Raw genomic sequence first — 12253 nt, 5'->3', positions numbered from 1 at the left:
AAATCATGAAGGGCCTGACTTTCCGGTTTTTCTTTCAGGATTACCGTTAAGTTTTTAAGCATTTTCTTTCTTTTGAACAAAGTGCATTTCACGGTTGTAAACTGCTCGATTGTCATACAATTTTTAAAGCAAAGCGTCGAGTCATTGCACAGGACTACGTCGTAATATAAACCTCTGTAATTCGGCGTTTTGTAAATCCCATGTTTGCAATAACGTCGTTTGACTATTACACCTTTAGAAATCTTCAAGCAACCGCTTTGACAGGTGCCTTCTTCCCATTCACTCCAATTATCTTTGTCACAATACTTGAAAATGTATGGCGGTTCGATAACGGGCACGCATTCTCCTCTACGACATTCTTTTCCCGGTGCGCAATAAGTGCCTAAAAAAAAATTAATTAAAAAATCAGTCTTTTCTTAGATTTCTTTAGAAAAAAAGACCATCCAGTGTACCATCCATGTACCATCCAGTGCTGGTCCCGCGAAGAAATTATTATATCTTGAAAAAATTGGCGTTTCGCATTGTAAGATTCGACATATATCAAGCAACGTTACTACATTCGCATTTTTGTCGAGCAAAAATAACTCGCATTGTACTTTGGCGGTCCATTCTCTTCCGGGTAAATCGTGATAACGCGAATGGTCCAATTTATTTTCGTATTCATAGTTTTTTGATCTCGTACGATCTCGAAGGCACGGTTTTTCGTTCCAGAGGTTTTCAGCCACTGGACGGCAACACTTGGCCCATGTTGTCTGGTTTCTGATGTACTTCTCATCTGAATGTATGCGCTTGAACCTTGGACACGTTTCTAAACTGGAATCCATTCCTAAACTATTTAACAGATAAATTATGGATATTGACAATATGCTTTACTTCGTAACAATTTATTTATTATATTTTTATGTATTGTATCATTTATGTTAGAAGAACTTTTTTATTGAAACATAAAAAATAAAATTTCTTTATACTTTTTTTTTGTTCTTATCTTTATGTTGTACAAAGAAATGATTTTTTTATCATATCGGTAATACGACTTGAAAGAGTATCAAGGCATGCAAGTTGCCAATAATAATTCCGCTAATAATTGTAATGTAACAATTCTCAAAGTACAATTAAATTGTATAATTATAATTTTTTTATTATAAATTTAACAATCTTTAGTAAATTTCAATAATTTAACACACAAGCTTCTAATAACAGTATTTTCATTTCTTTCAAGCATTTGGCCCCGAAAATGAGCTTGGTTCAGAAATATTCTTAATCACATTCATCCTTCTTCGTTCACATCATCGTATTTCAATTTTAACCTATATAAGATCTATTCTTTGCTCTTACTTATTGCTCTTTACTTATTGTTTGTTCTATATACCTTTTTGTATTTCTCTACATTTTTTACAAAATTCTGATAAATCTAAAATATTTTTAATATTAAGTAATTGATAAAACGCAATATTATTTCCATCAGATGTGCAATATATTAAAAATAGTCATGTTTGGAAAATAGTAAGAATAAACCAGCAAGCAATAACATCAAACATCGCAGAACAATGGTGCTTTGAAATTGCAAACATCTAAATTTGTTTAAAATTGACAAAATCTATAAAAATAGAAGCAGGAATTAGAAATGCATATGTTTGTTATTAAGAGGCAATGTAACTTTGAGTGACAATGTCTCGAAAAGTCAGCTGTGGTGTAAAAGAATTGAAAGGAGAATGATGATAGATAGAACAAAGTATGAGAGCGGGGAAGTCATAAAAAGAAAGTTGAGAAAAAAAATGCAAAAGACGGTAATAATACGCAAACCAAAAAGTTAGAATTTCACAAGACTTTTGTGTGACTCCTGTTAATTAGAGAACGAGCGCACTTTGACCACACAAAAATGAGTAATTTTGCAATTTTTTTAATAAGTATATTTAAATAAAACATTTTTTTATGTGTTAAAAATCTAAATTTTTGAATGTTACAATTTATACAGTAACAAATAGTTGCTATTTATATCGAATATGTTTTCTTCTAAAATCTACGTTTGTTAAACGTTTATCGAAATAATGTGCAACACATCTCGATCAATTTTGGTCCAATTAACTTAAATTGTTAATTATATATTTTTAAAAGTATGCTTTATTGTCGTACTTACGATTTTTGGTTTACAATATATTGTTCTTAAGAAAAAAAGAATTTTTCTCTTAAAAAATTGGAAAGTTTATTTCACTCGTACGTACTGTTTTACTTTATTACATTTTAAAAATCACATGTATGCGACGATAACTATATCTTTTTAAAAAATTTTTTTATTTTTTTTTTATTAGACAATTAGCATTAGTATACTTTTGCACACGCTTATTTTATGTTTAAAAAATATTATTTTTTAAAGAGTGGCCATATTAGGTATTAGGTAACTAATATATAAATAGGTAACTATTATATATAAATTATATATATATATATTAGGTAACTATTTATACCTATATAAATAGTTACTATTTTTATTTACAGTAAACTATTATTGAAGTCTCTTCAATATCTTTATGGGTGATAGCGGAAATTTCTGGAAAGAGTGGAGATATCTTAGATCTAGACCACTAATTTGTATGTTGACAATTACTTGATCTTATAAAAATATTTTTTATTTTATTATTAGAATTTTGTGGTTTAAATTATTGTAACTTATTGAACATAGTCAAATTATAAATGACCAAAACATTTGTAACTGTAATTTAATTAAACTTTGAGAATTGTCACATTCTAATTGTCAACTCGGATAACTTGCGTGGCTCAATTTTCTTCATGTCATGTTTATTGATTTTATTTATATTAATCTTTCTTTGCATTTTTATAAAATATAATATTTAAATTTAATTTACACGTAAAAGAAGTAAATAGAAACTTACATATGGCCGATCTCTTCAACAGCAAGAAGAGATGACCCAAAACCCGCAGATATCGTCCGATCATTAACAGCGAATTCCACTATTGCGCAAGATTTCTCCCCCATTTCACAAACTGCATGGAATGAAGAATTTGCCATGATGGAAAATTTCCGTTCTGTTTTGTTTTCTGACTTTGACCAAAAAAAAACGTTTATTGAAGTCAGGATAAGAGCAACGTCCCAGTGACGTGAATTATTGTCATATGGAGGATTGTAAGTTTCCGCATAGTCGCAGAACGATTTGCTCATTTTTGTTATTTCGCCGCCAAAATCTGTATATTTCTCTCGTAAATTTACAGTATCTAAATGTATCAACGAAATATCGATAGAAACACCCAAACTCGGATGATGAAACACAGCTTAAATTTGATTCACGTATGCTAATATCATATTGTGCAACTTTTTCTCATTGTAGTCCACAATAGGCCCCAATCTAGTGTATGCTTCTGCGTCCAGAAAAACGGCCAGTTTTATGGTTAATTTTCGTATTGTATTTCGCACGTAACGTCGCTTTGGCTTAAAATTGTCGACATGATAAAGATTTGAATTGACGGAATATTGCAATGATCTTTTAATAAGATGAGATATGCCGAATGAAAGATTTACTTGTTCTCCAACGCAAATGTCGTCGACTAAAGACATAGACACAAGGTCGTTCCACAGAGGTCTAATCTCTAAGTTGTCGTTTTTCAGAAAAATGAGTCCTTCCTATATTAAAAAGATATTTATTTGTATTTTGAGTCTTATGTTAATGTATGTAAAAAAGAGCAATAAAAATTAAATGTAAAAATTTTTTAATTTGAGAACAGTTTGTTTTATATATGATTTTACCGACCAATCCACGTTCGTCACAAAAGTTGATAATCGCCGAACTGACGCGATCCTTGTAAATATATAAACAAGGATCCGATGCTTTCAACTGCGACAGCTTCTCTGTAGCGCCTTTTATATGATATTGCCATATTTCATACTCAGGCGATGCAATCTGATCGTTTCTATGAAGGTGTAGTGAAATTAATTGTCCGAAAACTTTTACAGTTAGAGATATCTATAAATTGGTCAGCAATTAAGAAGCGACTTGATAATTTTTGCATTATGTTTTGAATATTGAGCAATAAATAAAGCAGTAAAACGCACGTACCTCTTTTGCGTCTGTCGGGTAGAATGCCGGCAGCAATACTGTTTCGATATTTTGCGTGATATACGCATTCGTTTTATTTAGTAAGATTATTAATAACAATTTCAATATAAAGAACATATTGCTGTATGAGTTTTTGAATTAAATTATATATTAAATAATTTATATACACGCGGTAGAATACTCTTATATTCGTTATATCGTACGAGATCGTGTATAACGCACGTACTGACATCTGTATTTAGGAATGTATTTAGGAAAATATGCTTCGTGTCGTTTGACTTTTATTGTATATTATTTCTTTGCATGTATAGTATACATGTAGCGCAGAACGTTTTGCGTAGCACATGTATGCGCTTCTCGCTTGTGTAGGTGGGGCTCGAGAGCCGGAGCCCGATAGAAAATACCGCATCCGTGATATGTACAAATATTTTTGCGATAATATTCGCTATATAACGATAGCGACATTGTCGTTAAGAAGTTAGAGAATAAGCCTATTGGGCTGTTATCTCGGTCCCACCACCTAAGGATAATGAGATCGCAGATACAATTGAAAACGAAGAAAACACAGATTGCTATACCGCGCTGAAAAATATCTGTCACTGTCTTACATATAATCGAAGACAAATTAGAAATTGTTCTGTTGCTCAACAGTGGATCTTCAATCAATGAGCCTTCTTATAAATACACTATTTATCGAGTAAAATTAATATTTTATATATTTATATATCTAATTAATAATTAGGGTAATGTGCAATAAAATTAAGATAAATATATATTATTACAAAATATTACAAAAAATATTACAAAAAATAATATTACATAAATATTTATTTAATCTTGAAATACCTGAAATTATTAATTAATTCTTTTAAACATGCTTTTTTTCGATGCTAGATTGTGTTTGATTCCTGCTATGTTTCTGCAGTAACTGATATTGCAGATTCTGTTTTATACATAGCACATTTCTCTAGTTATGTGAAGACAGATCATAATCGATTTCTGCTGTATATGTTGTTGATAATTAATATTACAGCCTCTGTATGATACCAACTACGTTTCAGTTTTCACAGCATGACGTCAGCACATGTTTTATTTCTGTCACATTTTTTACGCTGGGTCTACCACTGTAAGCATAAATGAATTATAAAACATTATAATAAAATGATTTATACATAATTAATAAAATTGCAACTATGAAATATTCTATAATGTCGATGAAAATCATCTTGACAACTTCGGTACGAACGTTGATTCAAATTCAAAATACAGAAAAAGATTAAAATAGATGATATCAAATTGAAAATAAACATCATAATGGAAGCTATTAATCTTGTAATAAAATCCCGTAAGTTAAAATCGAAAGAAGAATTGATTCTTATTTTTTGTCTTGAATTCAAATGCACTTGAATTCAGCCATTTGTAACTATTAATTTCATTTTGTACTAGTAGATGACAACGATGAATTCCCGGCTTACGAGATGAAAGTAAAGGTATCAATCAAGAGTTTTTTGCATTACTAATTTGTATATCAATTTTAAACCCGAGATCTGTTCGAATGGATTCATGTAGGTTCCTTCTCTTTACGAGTAAAACAGTAATAATTAATAGAAAATAATATTTTATTTTTAAGAAAAAAGCACAACTAGATTCTCTCTCAGAGAATTGTATTAAAAATAATCGTCTCAATCATATGTATAAAGCAGAAAGTTAAAAAATCTACTTGTACCGTACCTGCGTCACTTGTTTTCGTTGAAACATTTAAAGACCATAGATATGATGAACCAGCAGAACGTCAGGCCAATTAAAGTCAATATAAGTTTTAACGCTTGATGGCACCAATATAATCTGTAATATGAATAATCCACAAGTTTAGATATATAGAGTTTCCCATACTTACCGTATCACCCGTTAATGGCAGATTCCTGAGGTCATTTGGAGACGAAAATCTTAATACCAAAATGTCGAGGCTACTATGGTATTTGAATGGGAAAGGCTTAAAGTTTACCAATCAGCTTGTCAGAATTTTGCGCGCTCAGGGACATTGCATCTCGAAAGGACCCTTGTGCAACACTTTATGTAGCAGATCATACTTCGTACCGATAGTATTGATTTTCTCTCATGACATGAGAAACGTCATTTGTCAATGTAAATGTAAATAAAGTGAATAAGAGCTGAGTGAAGTGAATAAAACGTATTGAATAAAGTGTTGTGCAAGAGTCCTTTAGAGATGCGATGTCCCTGAGCGCGCGAAATTCTGATAAACTGATTGGTAAACTTTAAGCCTTTCCCATTCAAATACCATAGTAGCCTCGACATTTTGGTATTAAGATTTTCGTCTCCAAATGACTTCAGGAATCTGCCATTAACGGGTGATACGGTAAGTCTGGGACACCCTGTATATATTTTTAATTGGATATTAAAAGATTAAACATAGAGTACCGTATTTTATACTCTCTATTTATGAAGAAACGCAATAAAATAAAGTTTTAAAAATATGATTTAATTTTTCTTCAAATTGGACGCTAAAAATTTTGCAATACTTTTACGAAACCAATTTTTATCATAATTGCGATTCGGAAATAAATGTATATAAATAAAAGCCATCAAAAACTAAACGGTAATTTTTTAGTTTGTTATCGAGTATATGAGTAAAGAGAAGCTTTTGCATAGTTTTTTGGAAAATTTTGAAAATTTCATACCTTCGCCATTTGGCGCGTGCTTGCGGTAAAGTGTCCAGGGGATCCTTGATGAGATACACTCTCACTCCGCGCGCGTACCTTTTGAAGTGAACCTTCCAATTGAGATTCTTTATATCGCAATCAAAGTTTTTACGATCATTGGACGTGAACTTTGCAATCATTGCACGTACTCGATCATTAGTAAATGTCCATTCTTGCTGGTAGAAATAGTCCATCACATCTAGGGATGTGTGTATTTTGTTGTAAGACTGAAGCAATCTTTAACAAACAATCCATAATAAAGAAATGTTAAATAAACAATTATTAATATATAAGTTAAAAATAAATTACTTTTCCATGTAATTATTCTAAATTGCTCTAAATTATTTTAAATGGTTTAATACTGTTTGATCGACTTTAAAGATTTAAACAAATTCTAATATATAAAAACCACTCATTTTATTTTACTTGCTATAAATATTAGCATTAATGGAATTTATTTTCTCTTATAGTGTAATAAATATATGCAACTGTTCTTAACAGAAAATTGCTTTGAGGATATATTGTATATGCAAAAATCCTATAGATTTTTTATGTCGTGTTTGATTTGATTTGATTATTACCTCGGATTCTTTCTTCGACAAAAAGTTGCCATGTCGATCAACAAAGCTGGGAACAAGTGGCAGAAATATATGAAAAAAAGATGAACAAGTCTGTACTTCGTTAATCTAAAGCTATAGTACCACATCGCTTCTTTGGAGGGAAATTCAAAAAGCCCCTCTTCAAAGAATTTTTTCATATTATTACAGGTTATCGGATTGTCCTTAGACACGTAATTATAAATCGGAATGTCACCAGGCAAATCGTTGTTTAATCTGAAACAATGACGTAACGAGAGATAACATCACCATGTTTACAAATGTAGTAAAATTTTTATTAATTTTAGCTTATGTTATAATAAAATAAAACTTATGCTAACTAATAGCAGGACGAAAAATACCAATCAGCAAGCCACCAACTTGCTTCCTAATCACGTATATGAAGACTTGAATATTAAAACCATATGTCTAATGACACTTTTGTCAGAATGTCAAATGTCGAATGCCGAATTGCGTTTTCAAGCATTGAGATTAATTTGTATCTAATAATATTCATTCATCGAAAAAGACAATGATGATGACAAACGTACTTTGTATTAGCTGTATCCCATGCGCACGCGATAAGAGCGTTGATTGCTAAATCAGCAGGTATCACATTTGTGGTTATCGAACCATCGCAATGAATCGATCGCAGCAATCCAATACTAGCACCAAAAATAATTCCTGTTGGACCGTATAGATTGTCGATCCAACCTCGTATAGGTTCCCGATACGTTGCAATTGCTGAAAGTAACAAAATAATAATCCTTCATTTTCAACTTAAGATTTATCAAATCTCTATATGTATTATTATTAAGATTAATTACTATTTTGGGATAATAATTACTATATTTACAATCATTAATTATTACTAACATAATTAATCATTTTTATCCAAATAATAATTCATAATTTTTTAAATTGTGTATCCTATTTGCTGACACTTTTTAAAAAAATTATTATTAATTTTAACTTATGTTATAATAAAAATGTTAAACTTGTGCTTACTAATAACAGGACGAAAAATGCCGATTGGCAAATTACCAGCCTGCTTCCTAATCACATCCTCCGCCATCGCTTTTGTAAAAGTATAGGTATTTGGCCATTTTCCTAATAATCTGTAAAAAATAAAAAAATAAGATTTTCTTTTTGCTTTTTTCTTTTCGAAAATTTAAACAAAGAAAAATTCACGTACTGCGGTGTTATATACTCGGCCAATTTATCATCCGTGCATTCCATCAAAGTGAGTAGTTTGTCGGAATCCATTGGCGCGTCGTAAAATTTTTCTTCTATCACGTTTTGTGGACAGTTTGCATACGCGGTTGATACATACACAAATGACTGAAGAAATTGAACAAGTAAAATATCAGTCGCGTTGTTTTACTATAAAATTTTAACTTTTAAATTTCGGAGAAAAGTCATTCGATTGAATAAATAATAAATAAATAGTAAATTGTAAATAATAAATAATATAATAATAAATAAATAAATAAATAACAAATCATGAAATAATTGTAAGATGCTTCTTAGGTAATTCTTATCGTTTTTTGTTTCTTAAATATATTTAAATACCTTTAGATTCGGAATTTCCTTGCAAAGATTTAAAACGTCTTTCGTACCGCCGACATTAATTGTTACGGCTAATTTCAATTTCTCATTAAATTTTACTGTTGCCGCGATATGAAAGACAATCGAAACTTCTCGAATGAGAGTAGCCCGATCTTCCGAAGATATTCCGAGATTTGGGTGGTTACAATCGCCCGTTATAGCGATTACTCGATCCTGGAAATTCGGCTGCTCGTCTTTCAGTTTGTCAAATAGCTGCATAAAGTAAATAATGGTAAATCCACAAAAATTACACATTAACTAAATTAAAAGAAATTTATTATAAAAAATTAATAAAAATCGATAACTTTTATCATTTAATATCATAATAAATCTTCGACTTTAATTTTTTTTTTAACAAATGGTAGGAGTTTTGCTCTGCAGTTTTGATCTGCCTCTTCAAAAACTGTAAGTAAGTGGTTCCTTTAAGTAATAAAATTATCAGACATGACATTTACATAAGTTCTTAAACAATTCCAAGAAATATGAAAATATGAAACTATCGAAGGACGGTAAGAATTTCTTTTGGTTATCTAACAGTTACTAGATTGGCTTTACATGTGTAAAAAAAACGCAAAGAAAATTTGACGAAGAAGAAGATAATTATAAATTGTATCTCTCCGATTCTTCAGAGAAAGATGATAATTATGAACTACGCCTTTCTGACACTGAAGAAAATGATTATTACAAATCGCATCTTTCTGATAGCGAGGAAGAAAATTACGAATTACATTTTTCTGACACCGAAGAAAATAAAAATGTAATTAAAAATAATACAGATTCGATACCATTTACCCAAGAAAAATTAGATGAACCAAATCAACAAATAATAGACAGAGCATTAATTCACAGTCCACCTACACATGATAGAATACTAACAAGAAGTCGGACAGCACGACGTCGAATTACCGATCAAGACGATTTATTAAAAGAGCAAATAGACGATAACATTATATCGTTAGACGATAGAAATGATCCGCCTGATAAAAAAACCAGTGATGAAGACGAAGAACAAGATTAAAGGAAAGAAGAAAAGGATTAAAGACTTACCGGATTATCAAAAATTTCTTCTATCCGTTGTGATACGTTTTTATTTTTTTTTGGCCGCACCAGTAAAAAAATGGTGCCCAATCTCAGACACAATCTGAGAAGTTTTTCTAATAATAATTTTCCGAAAAAACCAGTACTGCCGGTAATGAAGATGCCTTGGCCATGATAGAACTCCTGAATCGGCGATAGTTTCTTATTGACCGCCGACAAATCCTCTATCGATGAGGATTCCATCAGCGAGAGTTCCATGCGTGATTTAGATTTGCATTCCGATTCGATAACAGCCATTTCGTGGTCGTCGATTCGATGTGCACTTTATATGAACACTTTTATTATCACTTCTCCTTCTGTAAGCGGCTAACAAGCTTCCACCTTAACAAATGAGCTTCGTTATTCAATCGATTCATCTTATATTCAATTCGCAATGTGTTACGCGACGGCCCCCATTATGTATCGTAATTTACATATCCATATTTATCGACTTTTTTATAATACATACATCTTTGAATTATCATAATACACTCACCCGAAAAAAAAGCGGTACACTGAAAATGTGGGAAAAATTCATCAAATTTCAACTGACGATAACTTCGTAAATAATAAAGATAGAAAGTTCTATAAAATATGGAAATGAAGCTAAAAATCTCTACTTTAAGAATCAATTTATTTCAATGTTGCAAAATAAATTTATTGAAAATGGCGGATGACAAAGCGCGAGCATGCAAAATTGAAAAATAATGGTTCGAGTTTGCGACGGTGCACGGTATAAACAAAAAATTGTAGCTTATTGGGATCAAAAGCGTACGAAAGTACAGAGTCTCCTCTTTAAAATGCTTTTTTATGCATCTCGATACGATGATTTTTCGCCGAGAGATTCGCATTTGAAGTAAGAATCTGCCTTTTTCTTCAAATGCGAATCTCTCGGCGAAAAATCATCGTATCGAGATGCATAAAAAAGCATTTTAAAGAGGAGACTCTGTACTTTCGTACGCTTTTGATCCCAATAAGCTACAATTTTTTGTTTATACCGTGCACCGTCGCAAACTCGAACCATTATTTTTCAATTTTGCATGCTCGCGCTTTGTCATCCGCCATTTTCAATAAATTTATTTTGCAACATCGAAATAAATTGATTCTTAAAGTAGAGATTTTTAGCTTCATTTCCATATTTTATAGAACTTTCTATCTTTATTATTTACAAAGTTATCGTCAGTTGAAATTTGATGAATTTTTCCCACATTTTCAGTGTACCGCTTTTTTTTCGGGTGAGTATATATTATTAATATCTTTAATATTTTTCTTATCGTTTATATTAAAATTAACAATACACTTTAAAGCTTCTGGAATAATAAAATTTTGTGCTATTTCGCGAATTAATTGTTGGCTATTTTTAAACAATGTATGTATTAAAACTTTACGAGCTTGAAAAAGAGCATTAAACTCGTTAAAAAAATTTAACGAATATTTAAAAAATAATAAATATGCTTTAATACAATTATCATTTAACTAATTTAACATTATTTCCGCAGATTTTAATTTATCCTCTACTACAGCCAAAATAAAAAAATTTTTTAAAACTTCCCAATTATTTAATAATCTAACAACGCATTTATGTAATACCAACCACCGAGTATTTGATAATTTTAAAATCTTATTTCTTTCCACATTGAAAAACGCCTGAAATTCACCTAAAATTGCATATCTCTTTGCACTACCTGAAATGTAAGTACTAACTCCTCGAATTAAATTTTCGCACAACTCAGGAAGTTTTTCGCATGCTCTACTTGCTACAAGCGCGGATGAATGGCATATACAGTTTAACGTGACAAGACCCGGTATTTCTAATTTTAATCGTGACATAAAAGAATTATTGCAACCAATCATTACAGATGCATTATCGCTTGCCATTCCAACAATATTTTTTGTAAAGGAATTTTGTTTTCATTTAGCATATTTTTAAAAATTTCAAAAAGTTTATTCGCGGAACAATCTGTTGCGTCTACAGACAATAAATTTAATAATTGAGTCGTTACTTTTTTAGTGAATGGTGAAACATATTGCACAAGACACACATAAGCTTTTTATCCAAAATATCTGTGCTTTTATCTATTAAAATTGAAAATTTACATTTTTGTAAATTAGTAACGATTTTTTCAATCTCGCGTTTTGCAATTACTTGTGTAACTACTTTAGTACATTTATCTCGTGCTAA

The 12253-nt window shown here is 30.7% G+C and overlaps 1 protein-coding gene across 1 annotated transcript; it reads right to left on the bottom strand.

The window, feature by feature from the left end:
* Positions 1-3289: 3289 nt before the first annotated feature.
* On the bottom strand, positions 3290-10329 carry LOC136997586 (fatty acyl-CoA reductase wat-like). The gene is made up of 9 exons (XM_067348484.1): positions 10042-10329; positions 8959-9207; positions 8582-8727; positions 8395-8504; positions 7938-8130; positions 7372-7623; positions 6770-7027; positions 3765-3924; positions 3290-3637 (listed from the first exon to the last, which is right to left on the bottom strand). Exons 1-9 carry the CDS (start codon positions 10327-10329, stop codon positions 3290-3292), a joined length of 2004 nt encoding a protein of 667 aa, XP_067204585.1.
* Between the last annotated feature and the right edge of the window lie 1924 nt (positions 10330-12253).

This window comes from Linepithema humile, chromosome 1 (assembly GCF_040581485.1).
Source record: "Linepithema humile isolate Giens D197 chromosome 1, Lhum_UNIL_v1.0, whole genome shotgun sequence".
NCBI lineage: Eukaryota > Metazoa > Arthropoda > Insecta > Hymenoptera > Formicidae > Linepithema > Linepithema humile.
The sequence above is the reverse complement of the archived record's forward strand: the minus strand, read 5'-3'. Positions and strand labels throughout refer to the sequence as shown.

Coding starts and splice junctions, on each gene's coding strand:
- LOC136997586 (XM_067348484.1), bottom strand. CDS start 10,329: ATGGCTGTTATCGAATCGGAATGCAAATCTAAATCACGCATGGAACTC. Junction 9,208..10,041: donor AAGAAATTTTTGATAATCCG/GTAAGTCTTTAA, acceptor TACTTTATGCAG/CTATTTGACAAACTGAAAGA. Junction 3,925..6,769: donor GCACGCGCCAAATGGCGAAG/GTATGAAATTTT, acceptor ACACCTTCATAG/AAACGATCAGATTGCATCGC.